The 17,976-nt window shown below is 44.6% G+C and overlaps 1 protein-coding gene across 1 annotated transcript in view; it reads left to right on the forward strand.

The window, feature by feature from the left end:
* CCBE1 (collagen and calcium binding EGF domains 1) overlaps positions 1–17,976 on the forward strand; it is a 238,135-nt gene that overhangs the window by 192,163 nt on the left and 27,996 nt on the right. Inside the window, 3 exon segments of the mRNA XM_029232323.1 lie at positions 3,705–3,757; positions 13,535–13,669; positions 15,946–16,098. Coding sequence (XP_029088156.1) covers positions 3,705–3,757; positions 13,535–13,669; positions 15,946–16,098 — 341 coding nt within the window.

Raw genomic sequence — 17,976 nt, forward strand, 5'->3', positions numbered from 1 at the left:
GGGCTTCCCTGGTGGCGCAGTGGTTGCGAGTCCGCCTGCCGATGCAGGGGACACGGGTTCGTGCCCCGGTCCGGGAAGATCCCACATACCACGGAGCAGCTGCGCCCGTGAGCCATGGCCGCTGAGCCTGCGCGTCCGGAGCCTGTGCTCCGCAACGGGAGAGGCCACGACAGTGAGAGGCCCGCGTACCGCAAAAAAAAAAAACAAACAACAACAAAAAAAACAGCCAAGGAGAAGTTAGTTCTTCGCTGAGCAGATATTTAAATGAAGCATGTCCATCCTGAAGCTCAGATTTTCTGACAGAGCTCCATAGCCTCTTGAAAGCATATCAAATCACTATGTTATTTAATTCCATAAAAAAGGAAATGACAGGTGACTTTTGGCTCCACTGTGTGCATGGTCCCAAGCCCTTGAAATGCTCAGGAAGGTTAGAGTGCCCAAGTTTAATGTCTTAGATGTAGAAAAACAGATTATAAGGATTTCATCCATTTGCATGAACTTTAAAATGCCATAGAACATCTCAGAGGCAATACCTTAGATGTGCCATTTAGGTAGAAACAAACAAATAGAACCATATGTTTAAACGTGGTGTTATACTTGAGATGTGTCAAAAGCACATGTTTTGCCCCTCCATCCAACTTTCTCATGAATCACTCGAGTTTCAAATCATCTAGCACACTGCTTCCTCCTATAGTTTTCTGTAGGACAGCCTTAAGTAATACAGTAATATCCGTGAAATTTTAATGAATGCTCTGTTAAGCCAGTTTTCTTTTTGGTTGTTAGGAACTTGGACTTTCTTTTTTTTTAATTAATTTTATTTATTTTATGGCTGTATTAGTTCTTTGTTGCTGCACTCGGGCTTTCTCTAGATGCGGCACGTAGGGGCTACTCTTCATTGCGGTTCGCAGGCTTCTCATTGTGGTGGCTTCTCTAGTTGAGGAGCATGGGCTCTAGGCACCCAGGCTTCAGTAGTTGTGGCACGCAGACTCAGTAGTCGTGGCTTGTGGACTCTAGAGCGCAGGCTCAGTAGTTGTGGCCCACGGGCTTAGTTGCTCCGTGGCGTGTGAGATCTTCCCGGACCAGGGCTCGAACCCGTGTCCCCTGCATTGACAGGCAGATTCTTAACCACTGCACCACCAGGGAAGTCTAGAACTTGGACTTTCTTAAACCATGGAAAACTAGGCAGAGTTTATTTCATAGAATGTAATGGTAGGTCTTCTACCACTGTTACAAATAATAATGATCATAAATTTATACCCCACGGGCTTTCCCTGTCATGTAAAATTACAATGCGGTTGCAGATACTGGGGAATTAGGTCTAACTGGAAGACTCTGGACGTTGCCCCAGATCGCTCATATCAGTAAATTACACATACATAAGTATTTCCTTTTAACATAAAATATGTCAATGAGAGATTATAAAATAATATATACTGAGTGGACAAGTACAGGCAGGCAAATGTATCATTTGTTGAGGGTGGGGTTGAGCTTAGCGATTTCACTCAAGTCTGCTTTGGGAGCATCCCAAATGCCATTGTTTTTACAATGGAAGCCCACTTATTTTGCTTTGGAAGTAGGATTATCTGCTGCATCTGGGCTGCACGTGAGATGTTACAGGAAGGAATGAGGTAATACTGCTAAACCCACTTAGGCATCAGAATGTTCTCGTACTAGATGTGATGTTTATAAATTGTATAAGGTAATAAAAATTTGAAAGCTTGGGGAAGAGATTGCTTAAGTTTCTCCTGTGAGTGGTCATTCACTTAGCAGACCAGTTCACAAAAATTGATTTGACCAGTAAGATTACACTGACTTGCAAAAGTAGAAAATAATGCTGTTATCAGAGACAGAAGGTCTTGTCTAGTCCGGTCGAAGGTTCTAGCCATTTGATGAAAGTGGAAACTTACTTTAAGACACAGATAATGCCTAATTTTCCACATCAGTGGTTTGTGCCCCTGATTCGTATATACAGATGACATGTTAACACAGGTGGCATGATAGGTTGCAGGTGATATGCAGTTCCTAGCTGGTAGATCCTATTTAACTTAATCCCTTTCAGTTCCACCTGGAAGGCATATCCAAAGGCAGATGAGCCAGAATGACATTGCGATGAGAATAACCTTGAATCTGATTTCTCTTAGGGTTACAAAGAAGAGTATTTTTAATGGTAGTTTAACCATTATAGTCAACTCAAAATATCTTGGTAAGTTCTTGAGATTTGCAGATTCCCAGGGCCCTGGTTAATTCTTGCTCTCTGATTTAACGTACACTGATGTCGGAAGTTGTAAAGGGAAGCTTACTTAGAAACCAGCTGGGAGAGAAGGGAAGGGAAAAGTGATGGAGATTGGAGAGATGGAGAGCTGAGATTTCCTACTTTTTCATTCATTACAAGTATATCTTCCTTTATATCATTGAACATAGTTATATGTTTGCGTCTGAAAATTCCAAGCTCTGGGTTATCTTAGAGTTCACACCATTGATTGTCTTTTCCCTTGAGCATAGGTCACATTTATACACATTGTGTTGTAGAGACCCTGCATCCTGATACATTCATCCAAAGAGTATTGATATTTTCCTTTTAGCAGACAGTTAACTTGATTAGACAAAAAGTGAAAACTGGCCTGTAGAAGGGGCAGCTCAAGTCTTCATTCAGCCCCTTTTGTCTTTAGCTGAGATGTTTTGGATCTGCTTCTCACACACATGGGTTAGGGGTTACCAGAGACTTGGACAGAGTTTATACACAAAATTCAGGGCTCTCCTTCTCTAGCACTATCCTTTCCAGGATTCCTTCTCAGTTTCTCATGACTCTGGATCCCAAGGCTTTGTCCTCTGTTTGACCAGGCCAAAAAATGCTGCAGGTTTTCTCTCAGACTTTTAACTTCCACATGGCAACTGTGATCTGCAGACAGGATAAAGCCCTAAAAAGCAGGAAAATTACCCTCTGTCAGTCCCTTGTTGAAAATTTCAGCTCTCCTCCTAAATCTGTCTGCTTTAACGCTCCAGAATCATCAGGTGGTCGTTTGCTTCTGTTTTGTCCAGAGTTTATTGTTGTTCTCTGCAGAGGGGGCAGGTCTCTTAGGAGGTCACAACTCCATACCAGAGATATGATCCCTACAGTGGAGATTTGCATTTTGAACTGATGGCACCATTTCTTGGGCAGAGATGTAAGTCTTGGATGTTTATGTTAAAATTTGCCTGTTAGCCGTTCTTAAAATTCAGATATTTTAGGTATCTTTAGGTACCTTATGTGGTACAGGTGTTTTCAAAAAAAAAAAAGGGGGGGGGAGTCAGAATGCTTGGGTTCCAGTCCCAGGCTTGATAATAATTAGTAACCTAATTATTATATGGTAATTATCAATCATTATGTTATAATTAGCCTAATGTTACTATAATTAGCTCATATAATTAACAAGTCATGTGAATCCTTGACCTGTAGCATGATAAGCCACCAATCATCTAATATAAAAATCTTGAAGTCTCAGGGTTAATTCACTTCATAGGATTCAAAGGATTAATGTCCTGTATTAGGTGGGGAAAAGGTGTGGTCGTACGGTAGTGATAATATTTTTTCTTTTTATCTCAGATTGCCTCTACCCTGACTTTCCTTTATGCCTCAGTTCTTCCCGGGCACAAGTTATTTCATTCAAAATCGCTAATTGTAAAGAATTTTATTTTTAACGTATCACATTTTGTTTGTCTCTTAGGCGGAAGTGCTGCAAAGGGTATAAATTTGTCCTTGGACAATGCATCCCAGAAGGTATGTAATATAATGGATTATATCTTCTCACCTTGTTTATGACTAATAACCAGAGGTCTGTAAAGTTCAGATGTACATGGAACATATGTATGTTATCGGTGCATGCACGTGTAATTTCTCCCTTTTTCTGGCTTTAAATTCTTCTAATGCCAATTTGGTTATACATGTCAGGCTCTATCTAAATCATTACATAGCATTTACATGTATATTGAGTAATTCCTGTATCTCTGGTTTTGTGTTGTAGAGGCTATGATTCCCTAGTCAGTATTTCACGCACAGTTAGAACACCGCCATCTTCCCCAACCTCTCTACCTGCTTTTCATCTGCTAAATGTGAAGCCCCTTGATCATCAGCAAACACTGCTCAGCCCAGCACTGAAGACACAGAGTGTTGTAAGACGTGGGCCCAGCCCTCAAGCTGGGAGACAGCATGTGGATGGCATGGAATCAGAGAGACCTGGATTTTAATCATGCTTCCACGTTGCTGTAATCCATTTGCACTGCTGTGACAAAAATACGTTAGACTGTGTGGAGGCTGGGAAGTCCAAGAGCGAAGCACTGGAAAGTCCAATGTCTGGTGAGCACTTCCTGGTTCATAGACAGCCATCTTTTTGCTGTGTCTTCACATGGTGGAAAGGGCAAGGGAGCTCTCTGGAGTCTCTTTTATAAGGGCACTAATTCCATTTATGAGGGCTTCACCCTCGTGATCTAATAATCTCCCAAAGGCCCCCACCTAATACCATCACACTGGGGGTTAGGGTTTCAAAATATGAATTTCAGGAGGACACAAACATTCAGTCCATAACACACATCCTGCTAGCTATGACCTTGGGCACGTGACTTTCTAAACCTTAGTTTTTGCAGAAAGTGTTAGTACTTGACTCATGTGGTGGCTTTAAGAGGATTACCACATGTAAAGTACTTGCAACAGAGGCTGGCTCTTATTAAGTGCTTGATAACTCGTGGTTCCTGTTATTACTAACAACTGCAATATGCATAGTAGAGACACGCGTATTGCAGAAGGGGCACATAGTCCCAGAGACCAGGGCAGTCAGAGGTGGTCTCGAGAAGGTGAGGAGTTTGGAGCTAGGTTATGAGGAAGGCTGCCCAGGACTTAGACAAGAAGGAGGAGGAGAACTGTAAAAGATTCCAGGCAGAGCACTGATACAGAAAACACTAAGAACTGTTGGAAGAGCATGAGATTAGTGTGCCCAGGGCTGGGCTGGGGACAGGTGAGTAGGTAATGTGAAATAGTTTCCTTCACTGTTGGCCAAGAATCCAGGTCTCTCTAGTGGACTTGGAGCCCAGCCAAGCTAATTATGTTGCATTATCTCGTAGGGAGCAGTTTCTTTATCAGTTAGAGATAAATGAATCCTTCTTATTTATTGCTCTCTTTTGCAGAAGAGATCATTAAACCATAGCTGTCAACTCTGAGAAAGCTGCTTTAGGAAGGCTGGTTAGGAAATCTCTTCACATACGTTGGTTTATATTGGTCTCTCCAAGATGGAATTTCTCACTGCCAGCTAGTTCTGTTAGAGCTCGGCGGGAAAAAAAAACACAGAGGTCAAAATAATTGCATTCTTTTATAAGCCAGCTTTCCTCAGCCACCAGCTGAGTCCTTTATATTTCAATTTTGCAGATACAGAAAGATAATGAAGTTTAGGCCCATCAATTTAAGATCCCAGTTAAGGACCTTGCCCAACCTGATTAAAAACACATTACATGGATACCACATGCTTAGAGTTTCTTTAAATGATAGGTGTTGTGGTTTCAAACATCTAAGCCTAAAACCAGTCTCCCTCACCCTGCAGTAAGACGTTATCAGCGCCTAAGATTAATGTAACTTAAAACTGAATATTTCCAGGAAAAGTGGTCCCAAATGCTGAAAGTTGCTTTGCCGTAATTAACTCTGTTCTATTGCTTTTCACTAGAACACTTTTTAAAGTTGATTTGTTTTCCTCTGTGGGAGTAAGTCAGTGTGTGTGTGTGTGTGTGTGTGTTTATGACTAAAGGTATCTTTCATCATAAAGGTTTCTGTTACCCAAGGACGCGAAGTGTAGGATTTCAGAAAAGATGGTGTATTGGTCACGATTCTCCAGAGAAACAGAGATTTATTTTAAGGAACTAGCTCCCGAGATTGTAGAGGCGGGCACGTCCAAAATCTGCAGGGTAGGCCAGCAGGCTGCAGACCTCAGGAAGAGTTACAGTTTGAGTCTGAAGGGCCATCTGCTGGCAGAATTCCCTCTTTATCAATGGAGGGCCATCGTTTTTCTATTTAGACCTTCAACTGATTGGAGGAGACCAGCCCACAGTGTGGAGGGCAATCTGCTTTACTCAACGTCTACTGATTTAAATGTTAATCTCATTAAAAAAAAAAAAAAAATCTCTGCAGAAAATTCTAGAAAAATGGCCAGATATTTGGGTACTGTGGCCCAGCCAAGTTAACCCTTAAAATTAGCCATTACAGATAATAGGAAGAGACTAGAATTTCTAAGCAAATATGCTAGCGAGTAGAAGCTGCAATTTAAAAGTGTTGTTGCCTCATTTGTTTAAGTGTCGCAACTTGTGGCCTGTGAGCCAAATCTGGCCCACCACCTGGTTTGTAAATAAAGCTTTATTGAAGCACAGACATACCCATTCACTTCAATATTGCCTATGGCGACTTTTGCCCTGCAACAGCAGAGTTGAGTAGCTTCAACAAAGCCCTGCAAAGCCAAGAAGTATTATCTAGCCCCCTTTACAGAAAAAGTTTGCCAATCCCTGCCATAAGTGTTATCTACATTGCCCAGGGGGTAGGGTAATCAGATTTGTCCTAGTTCAGCAACTACTAATTGTACTTAAACTGTAGGAAGAGAATAGTGCTGGTTGCTCCAGGGGACACAGTTCCTTTCAGATATCCAAACAATCATTAGAACTAATAGTAAAAGAAGCTAAAATGCAGGTCAGGCTTTGACTAGGTGTCAGGCACTGTGCTTAATGCATCATCCAATTTAATCTTCCTAAAAGCACCATGAAGCTGGTCTTATTGTTCTCCCTATTTTACAGGGAGGGAAGTTGAGTCTTAAAGACCTCGGGATCACAGAGAGAGTGGCAGAGTGGGGAGGGTTGGCTCCAGACCCTCTTCATCACACCACTTCATGCCTCCTAGAATAGAGCCTGGCACGGAGTAGGCATGCAGCAAATATGGGAGAGCAGGATCGAGTCCTGTGGGGGTTGGTGGGATGCAGAAACTAAACTCTGTTGAGGACTTCAAGGAAGTCTTCTTGAAACAGTGACGTTTGCATTGAGATCTGAGAAACCAGATAGGGTATCAACGGTAATAAAACGTTGAGAGTAAGAGTGGAGGGGTTGATTGGACATTATAAAGGGTGAAAACAGAATAAACAAAAATGTGACAGTGAGCCATGGATGTGATAAGGGATGATGGGGAAGAGAGTGTATTCCTTATCAAAGTGTAAGGAATTCATCAGTGAGTCTTAAGATTGGAAGCGTAGTCTCAGGGATAGAACACCAGACCTCAACTGCAAGAGTGAGCCATTTATATTTAATGTTGATGAGCACGGAATTTACAGGCTTTTTGAGCAAGGTGGCGACACTCACAGAGCTATACTTTCAGAATATTACTGGCCTGACGGTGTTACATAGAGTGGACTTAAGAGGGAAGAATCTTGAGATGAGGATTTACAAGGGAGGTTCTGAAGATCTGAGTGAGAATGGTACCAAGAGAAATAGGACAGGTGAAAACAGAGAAACTGTAGAGGGAAAAGCTACAGAGCAGGAACCTGGTGGTCTCTGGAAAACCATCAAAAATGGAAAGTTGGGGCTTCCCTGGTGCCGCAGTGGTTGAGAGTCCACCTGCCGATGCAGGGGACACGGGTTCGTGCCCCGGTCCGGGAAGATCCCACATGCCGCGGAGCGGCTAGGCCCGTGAGCCATGGCCGCTGAGCCTGCGCGTCCGGAGCCTGTGCTCCACAACGGGAGAGGCCACAACAGTGAGAGGCCCGCGTACTGCAAAAAAAAAAAAAAGGAAAGTTGAATAAGTTCACTAACCTTGCTACCTCCAGAAACCCCACAAAGTAGGGCAGGGGGAAGGTGTATTGTGGATGCCAGGGGTTCACAAAAGACATATAAACCCACAAAAACAAAGAAAAAGGAAGAGGAGATAACAGCAACAAAAATTTGGAATCTGGAGAACAGAGAGGTTGTAAATAACTTAGCAAAATGGGAAAGATGAATCCTTAACCAGCATCAGGGGAAACTAAGGAGCAATCCAATTTACACCAAAACAAATACCAGAAAAACTAGAAGTTTCCAGAAACAGAGGTACGAGGAAGTGAAAAGCAATGTCAACACAGAAGGATTGACTGAAAACCTGTTTAAGAGGAAGTCAGACTCCCAGAACTTGTCCTTCATTCCACAGAGACAGAATATTGCACCTTCCAAGACCAAGCACAAGACCAGAGATGTATTCTTTTGAGAGGGCACTTGGAGGCTGTCGGGACTGAGGGTGCCAGTCGGAGATGAAGGTAGGGTTCTGATAATGAAAATGGAAGGATTTAGTAAAGGATCGATCATGCATTAAATGTTGAAAAACTCAACCTTCTTCTCCACTTGAGTTCCAAAAGTTCCTGACTTTACTGTCAGGCAAGGATTTGGAAATGTCTTCTGTGGATGTTCTGGATGACTCAAGAAAGAAGTCCTAAAGAGGGCTTCCCTGGTGACGCAGTGGTTGAGAGTCCGCCTGCCGATGCAGGGGACACGGGTTCGTGCCCCGGTCTGGGAAGATCCCACATGCCGCAGAGTGGCTGGGCCCGTGAGCCACGGCCGCTGAGCCTGCACGTCTGGAGCCTGTGCTCTGCAACGGGAGAGGCCACAACAGTGAGAGGCCTGCGAACCGCAAAAAAAAAAAAAAAAGTCCTAAAGAAACTGACATTGAAATGCACCAGGCAAATCACTTAAATGAAGCCCAGGCTATTTACAGTAGCCAGGCCAGGGAAGCAACCTAAGTGTCCATCGACAGATGAATGGATAAAGAAGATGTGGCACATATACAATGGAATATTACTCAGCCATGAAAAGAAACGAAATTGAGTTATTTGTAGTGAGGTGGATGGACCTAGAGCCTCTGTCATATGGAGTGAAGTAAGTCAGAAAGAGAAAAACAAATACCATGTGCTAACACATATATATGGAATCTAAAAAAAATGGGTTCTGATGAACCTAGGGGCAGGACAGGAATAAAGACTCAGACATAGAGAATGGACTTGAGGACACGGGGAGGGGGAAGGGGAGGCTGGGATGAAGTGAGAGAGTGGCATGGACGTATATACACTACCGGATGTAAAATAGATAGCTAGTGGGAAGCAGCCACATAGCACAGGGAGATCAGCTCCGTGCTTTGTGACCACCTAGAGGGGTGGGATAGGGAGGGTGGGAGGGAGACGCAAGAGAGAGGGGATATGGGGATATATGTATATGTATATGTATAGCTGATGGTGTCACTTTGTTATACAGCAACAACTAACACAGCAATGTAAAGCAATTATACTCCAGTAAAGATGCTAAAAAAAAAAAAATTAAGCCCAGTGTTTATAAAGTCTGCCACATGCAAAGAGCTTCTATTTAGCTGATTTTATAGCCTTCTCTTCAATATTTAGCTAATTTTATAGCTTTGCTTCTATGTAGCTATAATTTTTTTATATTTTAGCTATTGTATTTAACCATGAATCAGTTACAGCAGACGTCCAAACAGGAAAAGGATCACCAGTCATTAGAGGAAAACCTACAAAAGAAACATACAGGAAAAAAAGAAAAAGAGTCTTAGAGAAAACACCACACGGAAAGAAGAAAACTTCAAAGTAACTACCGTTTATATGTCAGTGAGTTACAAAAATGGTATAGCTTCCATGGGGCCAGAACATGGTGTTATTAAAAAAAGATCATTCAAAGAAGAAATAAAGAATCCTTGGAAATTAAAAGCATGATAAAATGAGAACAGGAAAATGGTTGGGAGATGAGATTGTGAAAATCTCTCAGGACCTGGAGCAAAAGATCAAAGAAATAAAAAATAGTAAAAGAAAAGTATGAGAATATTATTAGAGGACCAGTCCGGGGGATGCAACATCCAAATAAGAGTTGCACACAGAACAGAGGAAGAAGAAGAGGGTAAATCATTAAAGATATAATTCAAGAAAATTCTCTAGAATTGAAGGATATGAATTTCTAGATTAAAAGAGCCTACCAAAAATTGAAGGGGTCCCACATAAAGACATCATTGTGAAATGTTAGTACCTTGGGGCAAAAAGAAAATACTAACATTTTTCAAAGAGGGAAAAATGAGATTTGAAAGATCAAGAATTAGAATCTTATAGGACTTATCCATAGCAGGACTGAAAGCTACAAGACAGGGGAGCAGTTCCTTCAAAATTCTGAGGTAGCTCAGAATATAAACCTAGAATATAAACCTAGAATTATATACCCTACCTAGCCATAAGGGTTGAAAAAAGACATTTTCAGGCACACATGACTTCAAAACTTTAAATCCTGTAAGACCTTTCTCAGTCTCTCTCCTCTTCCACCTTGCTCACTCTCCCAGCCCTGTTCTCAGTACTTAATAAGCCAGCAGCCAGCAAGGCAGAAATGTGGTTTCCAGAGTACCAGTCACAAAGTAGCTCATGGAAATGGAAGTTTGAAGCTAAGAGAGAAAGTTCACAGCTACCCCCCCAAATATACAAAACAATTATTATTTTTTATTGAAGTATAGTTGAAGTATTGTTAGCTTCAGCTATACAGCAAAGTGATTCAGTTGTATATATATATTTTTCAGATTCTTTTACATTATAGGTTATTACAAGATATTGAATATAGTTCCCTCTGCTATACAGTAAATCCTTGTTGTTTATCTATTTTATATGTAGTGGTGTGTATCTGTTGATCCCAAACTACTAATTTATCCCTCCCCCACTCTTTCCCCTTTGGTAACCATAAGTTTCCTATGTCTGTGAGTCTGTTTCTGTTTTGTAAATAAACTGATTTGTATTATATTTTAGATTCCAGTTGTAAGTGATTATATTTGTCTTTCTCTGTCTGACTTATTTCACTTAGTGTTATATGCTCTAGGTCCATCCATGTTGCTGGAAATGGCATTATTTCTTTCCTTTTTGGGGCTGAGTAATATTCCGTTGTATATATGTACCGCATCTTCTTTATCCATTCATCTGTCGGTGGACATTTAGGCTGCTTTGCATGTCTTGAGTATTGTAAATAGTGTTGCAATGAACATTGGGTGCATGTGGTACTAGATAATTACTTTAATTCCAGGGAAAACAAAAGGGTCTTCAAGAAAGGATAGGGAATTAGAGTATACTTCCAGGCTTAGCAAAAAATAGCTTTTATATTGTCATTATGCTGCCAACACTGAAGACTTATAAAACCAAAATTTCAGTGTAACGACAGGGGCAAAATGCAGGAGTAGGAAGCATGGACGTGGTTGAAGAAACCGTGATAAAGCTGAACGTGTCTCGTCCATGACTGGAAATCCATAGAGAGTATTCAGCACACAAAGGAGGAGGAAGCAATGCAAGCTGGCTGTTTAGAGATGCAGAGGGAAATCATAAAAGAATCAGCCGCAGGAGCTGGAAGTGGTACCTCAAGGCAGCTGGAATGAGGAGGAAATCAGGGCTGCTGTTTCTCAAAACAGGTCTTTTTCTTTCTCTTTCTTTTTTTTTTTTTTTTTTTTAGCATTTTGTTATCTTTTTTTTAAATTAATTTTTATTAGAGTATAGTTGCTCTACAATGTTGTGTTCGTTTCTACTGTACAGCAAAATGAATCAGCTATACATACACACATATCCCCTCTTATTTGGATTTCCTTCCCATTTAGGTCACCACAGTGCATTACGTAGAGTTCCCTGTGCTCTACAGTATGTTCTTATTAGTTATCTATTTTACACATAGTATCAATAGTGTATATACGGTCAATCCCAATTTCCCAATTCATCCCACCACCCCCCACCCCTGCTTTCCCCACCTTGGTGTCCCTACATTTGTTTGTTCTCTACATCTGTGTCTCTATTTCTGCTTTGCGATTAAGATCATGTATACCATTTTTCTAGATTCCACATGTATGTCAGAAAGAGAAAAACAAATATCGTATATTAACACATATATGTCAAAACAGGTCTTAGTGAGCCTAACAGTCAACACGGGACTCCTGACTCTGCCCCTTTCTTCCCCTCCCTCCCTGGCAGCTGCTGGATGACGGGTACAGCTGGCCAAGCAGGGCAGCCCACAGCCAATCACGGCTGAGACCTTGCTCTTGAGCAACAAGAGCACAGAACATGGGCTGCCTAGAGGTGATGCTTCAGTGAAGAAAACGCATTTGACCAGGGACACATGCAGGAAGCGCAGGCCTGGAATCACATCCGTGGGGAGGAGTATTTAGCAAGGGCCGCCCTCCAGGTCGTTCCTTGTCTCGCTGACCCCACCCACATCAGGGGCTGACAGCCCACCCATTCCACTTTCACATGTGGCAGAGCAAAGCCAGGCTCACTCTGTTTTCAGCGATAGTTTATCTGTTAGCACCTGAGGGAGACAGTGCAGTGATTAATGAGATGCTGGGTCTAGTCTGGAAGTAAATGTTCAGTCCGAGCCTCCTGACTTAGAGCCAGAGTCCCTTCAGAGGCTCGTTAAATATTAGTTTGTTTGTAAGGACTGAGAAAAGAGGAGATGCCCTGGTTCTCGACGAATAGAGCGTCCACCCCAATTTGCACAGACTTAGAGCTGGAACGAGATCTCTGGCCATTCTGCCTTACCCAGACGCTGCTCACCATGCAGAATCGACCCTCCCCCACCCCATCTGCATGCCTACAGCACAGAGACATCAGTCAGCCTCCCTCAGGCTCCTCCCAGCCTGCCTGACTTCCAGCACCGCCCCACCCTTCACGTTAGGACGCCAGTGCCCATCGCCAGGGCTGGCTGTTCTTCAGTATTCAGCTGGAAGGAATTCCTCGTCTCTCCAGCAGTTGGGAAAAAGAGGAAACAGGCCCCCAGGTAATTCAGCAGAGCCTGGCCACCTAAAGCTTCTTTTCTCTCTGGATGAATGACAAAAATCAACTACTGAATTGCACACTTTTAAAAGGGTAAATTTTGTGCTATGTGGATTATATTTTAATAAAGGTGTTCTATTTAAAATGAAAAAAGGAAAGGCAGCAAAAGAGAAATACAGTGACTCTTGATCATGGTGGAAATCCTCAAGTAGATCAATTTTTAGAAAGAATAAACATGAAAGTTAATATCTGTAAATTGACCCTCCTGAATTTATATGTGTCCAAGTACCCACAGCAAAATCTCCTTTTACCGCAGGGATTGCATACTTCGGTTTGAAGATCTTTGCGCTAGATGAATTTATTTGAGGTTACTTTTACATGGTAAGCACATTCTTCTTGCATAGATTGTGCCAATCAACACACCATTAAAGTTTGTAGTGATGCTCTTATAGAAAGAAAAAAATAAGGATGGTGAGCTGACCCAGGGAGTATCACAAGTGATATTTCCATTTAACATTGAGATTCTGAGCACTCAGTTACCCATTGCAGCCCTCCTGCAAGATGCCCCGTGGCCTGAAGAGTTATTTCCCTCTACACATAGCTGGTCACACCACCGTTCCCCTTGAGCGGAGTGCAGCCTGGACAGTCTGTTCCCGACCAGGGCTGGGTGGGCCCCGCCTCCGTCTAGTGAATGACTGTGGTGGTTTTGAGTTCACACTTTTCTTTTTCAGATTATGATGTATGTGCTGAGGCTCCCTGTGAACAGCAGTGCACAGATAACTTCGGCCGAGTGCTGTGTACTTGTTACCCAGGATACCGATATGACCGGGAGAGGCACCGGAGGCGGGAGAAGCCGTACTGTCTGGGTGCGTTGGTGATGCACGTTATTTCTTGGGTCCTGAGGATGTGCTAGATTCTGATGATTCTTTTGAACATTCTTCATCAGTGGGGACCAGCTCTCAGGAGCCACTTGGATGCCTCCCCTTACATCCTGATACTTGTTGGATGGAGTTGGGTTGGTACTATTCTAGGGGTCACAAACGATGACCAAGGGATTCTTCAGGGAGTGGGTACCAGTCAGATCCTAATTGGCAGTGAGATATAAGAGCAGGAGAAGGGGAATATTACCAAGTGAAAACTAGGATAAGGTGAAACAGAATGTAAGTGGGCAGAAATGTGAAAATGCAGGAAGAACGAAACAAGAATAAGCCTCCTCTCAGAAGATGACCCGGAAGAGAGACTGGGAAAGAGGAGGTGTCTGTATGGCAGACAGGCTGGAAATGACTCAGAGGGAGCTGAAGCCAGCCCCCGGGGCACAGCTGAGCAAAGCCAGCATCATCCATCGCCACCAGCTTGCTCCCTCCCCCCTCACTCACTAGGCTTCCCAGCCCTGCACTCGTTGGGTGTCTGAGGCAGGTTTATGGTCGTTGGACCCTGGAACTGCTTGTATCAAAGTGTGGTCAGTGCCTGTCTAAACTGTCTCAGAAACATCTGAGCTTATGGCTTAAAAAAAAAAAAAAGGTTCCTGGCCTCCCCTCGAGACTCTGAGGGTGGATGCAGAAATCTACATATGCACAGATGCACAGTGAAGTTTGAAGATGAGCTCAAAGATGAACTTAGGAGACTGCAGAGGCATCTGGATAGAAAATAAACCAGCTGTGATGAGCAGCCCCCTTCTCCGCCCCAGGGGGGCTCTGGAGAGCACCATTTAAGAGAAGTTCTAGGTGTTAGCTCTCCTGGTTTCTCCCCAGTGGCCCCTGGCATGGCGCCCCCCACTGAACAGGAATGGAATTGAGACCACCAAGCAAGCGGAGGGGGACCCATGGGCTCTCCTGCAGAGAGCACCGTAAACCCATGTGTACCACGATCCGAGGTCCCAGGTGCCAGGGCTCTGATTTCAGTTGCGGTAGCTCTGGTACCCATTTCTTTTCTTTGGGGGGGCTTGGGGACCAGCAACACTAGCAGTCTGTTAAGAGTCCCACCTGTTTCTCTCTCCTTTCAACCTTGTCCTTCCCCCTGTGGACAGTAGAGGCAGCCTTGCCCTTAGGTTGAAGGCAGGGGCACGTGGACGTGGTCAGCCTGAGGAATTGCAGAGGAGGCGCCAGCTGTGACATCTTAGCTTACGGGTGACATAGTGTGAACTGCCAAGGGAACATCCAGATGACCACATGCCCCTCGTGGGCACACAGGCCTGCCAGGGGTGGGTCCCAGGCAGCTTGTCCAGGGAGTGGCTGGGATGTTGTCGGCACCCTGGAGCGCAAGGTTGGGCTCCGTCCGCTGGCCACATGTGCACAGTCTGGGGCTGTGTGTCCTGGCCGCCACCCGGTATCTTCAGCCAGTGAGTGGGAAATGGGTTTGGGCCTCCTTCTCTTCCCCTGCTGGGAAATGGCTTTGTTTCCACCCGTTCAGTAGGGGGGCAAGTCTGTGATGTGCACAGTTCACGTGGACTTTCTCTGGTTACTTGTTTGATGATGTCGTGGCTCATTTCCACCACTCAGGAGGGGTCTGTTTGGGTCATGGATGGGGCTGAAATTTCCTGGGGAAAATGCTCTCCGTTAGACCCATTATGACTATTTTCTTTTATCAGAAGTGCCTTTTCCCAGGAATCATCATGTCTTCTAACTGGGAAGGAGCCGTTCCTAGTGGCCTTAGGTCACCACCATGCTGTTAGGAACCTCTGGTCGTACAGGGAACATAAAAACCCTCGGCATACTAGGGTCTTTGCAAGAAATCATTTCTACAATAGTTGTTTTCCAAAATGTGTTGCCATCTGTTATCTCACTTCCTCTTCCAGAGAGCCCTGCAGAAGTATTTAGGGCAGGCTTCACTGCCATGTTCTATAGTGAGAACTTTGGAGGCTAGCAGTGCCTGCACCAAGCCACGAGAATTGGTGGTGGCAAAGCCACAACCAGGAACCCCATCACTGATCAGTTTGTAACCATGGTGACACTGCCTGAAGTGCTCTTGTCACGAATGGCCCACATCTGTAGCTTCCTGCTTTGTTCCAGGCTTCGGTGACGGAGGTCTGGCAGAGTGTCCTTTGCGGACATTAGCAGAAGGGCCAAGCCCAGGGTCGCCTGTTGTGTTGGAAGTGATCTCTCTGAAACTGTCTTAGTGTTCTGTGCGTTTGGTGCAAACCCAGATATCGACGAGTGTGCCGCCAGCAACGAGACGCTGTGTGCGCACATCTGCATCAACACCTTGGGCAGCTACCGCTGTGAGTGCCGGGAGGGCTACACCCAGGAGGATGATGGGAGGACGTGCACCAAGGGAGACAAATACCCCAACGACACTGGTGAGTAGGGCAAGTAAAATTATCCCCCTAATGGGGGGGGGGGGGGGGGGGGGGGGATGGGCAGGCAGGCACTTGGAAACCCAGTAGACTTCCTCAGGAAGCAGTGGGCAGGAAGGGGCATTTGTATGAATGGTAGGTGGGATCTGGGTAAGAGAAAAGTAGAAGGTCAAACCCCTAGAGAACTAGTGAAAGAGCTGCCTGCTAGCAGCAAGGCGTGCGGCTGGTTTTGTACTGGCAGAAGCTCTGCACCAAGTGCGGAGGTGTGGTGTGCTCGTGGACAGATCGGTGGAACTTAGTTACGAACTGAGATCAAACAAGGAGGAGCAGAGATGAGGCCAGAAACACTGGGTTCTCTCAAGGAAAAAAAAAGGGGGGGGGCTGAATAGAAACATGAAACACTTCTGTGTAACGCAGCAATCCGTTTCAGCGCTACTGAAAGTATAGTCTGTGGCCCCGTGCCTACCTATGAGCTGTTATTTGGTTCATGTTGAGGTTAAAAAAAAACAGAAGCTGGGAGTGTTGAGAAGCACTTTGCAGTCGTTCATTTTTATCGTATTTAGCAAGCCCAGTGCACCCTGACGTGGAGAACTTTTAGAAGCTGGCCTTTCTTCGCAGAGTTTGAGAAGCTGCTTTATATTATTTTGACCAGATTCCACCAAGATGTCTGATCACTTAGGGATGTGATCAGCTTGAATGTTGGGTCATTGCCTTATTTAAGTGTGGAGGGGAGGGAGGCAGGAAGGAAAGGGCATTCCTGTATCTCCAACCCTTGTAGGCCAGGAAGCTGCTGAGCTCAGAGTTCAGCTCTGACTCCTCGGGAGGGGAAAGTGGCAGGAACACTGTCGTCTGCTGGGAGAGGTTAGCTGGGCCTTGGCCATCTCTGGATGGCGAGGGGCTCCCAGGGCAAATCATCTCTACCAAGAAATGCAGGGGAATGGAAGGACCAGAAGTGCTGGGCGCTCAAGAGGTCACGGTTCTTCCGTGTAACCTGAGATTCACAAAAGGGTGGAAGGCCGTTGCCATCAGCTGAGGACAGCAAACAGCTGGGGACCAGCTGTCTCACATGGAAAAACTACAAAGCAAATCCTGAAGAGCAAGCGGGTTGAGTCATGAGGAAGCCACCATGCATTAGAAGTAACACGAAAGGTCTGCTTGCAGTCAGCTCAGGCTTGGGCAGCTTGGGGTCATTGGAATGACTCGGAGAGCTTAGTGTGACACCCTTTAAAGCCTGAAGCATGTGGGACCTGGGCGCCCAGAGGTGCTTAAAAGCAGGGGTAATCAGTCTTTTGGGCATTTTTCAGACATTTTCAAAACATTTTTTCAGACCACTTTTTAATTATTACTCAGAATTAAAATCACTTCACTTTTGTCCCATGGTGGAGAAGGTTTGGGGGAGGGGTGTGTGTAACTTACCTCTTAGATTATGTCCTTCGTTGAAAGGAAGAATCTCACTGAAAAATGAGGTGCAGATTTTTAGCCACTGGTATATTAGTGATGGGCTGACTTGAGGGTTAGCAAGAAGAAAGCAGCTTTCTAATTTTTCATTTTGGAATTGGATTTCCAGCTGTGCTCCAAGCCAGGGAGCCCGTGGGCTTGGGCCGAGGGGTCCCCAACCTCGTAACCCTGTTGTGTCTTTGCCTTATATTTCTATTCAGGTGAAATCCCGTTTACCTGGGCGTGAAGGGCAGCCTTGAGCAACCCAATCTAGAGGAAACCGCAGAGGGGGCAGCAACAACTGCTGAGTATCAGGGTGGGGTTAGACGGTAGGGATCTCTAACTTGTAGGAAGCGGGCCACCTGTGAGCACTTCCCACCTGGTGGGGTAGAGTGGTCTGCTCAGAGACGCAACCTTAGCTAGCCGAGACCACAGGAGTCGGAT

Source organism: Monodon monoceros, unplaced genomic scaffold (genome assembly GCF_005190385.1).
Source record: "Monodon monoceros isolate NGI ecotype Baffin Bay Population unplaced genomic scaffold, NGI_Narwhal_1 Super_Scaffold_1, whole genome shotgun sequence".
Lineage (NCBI taxonomy): Eukaryota > Metazoa > Chordata > Mammalia > Artiodactyla > Monodontidae > Monodon > Monodon monoceros.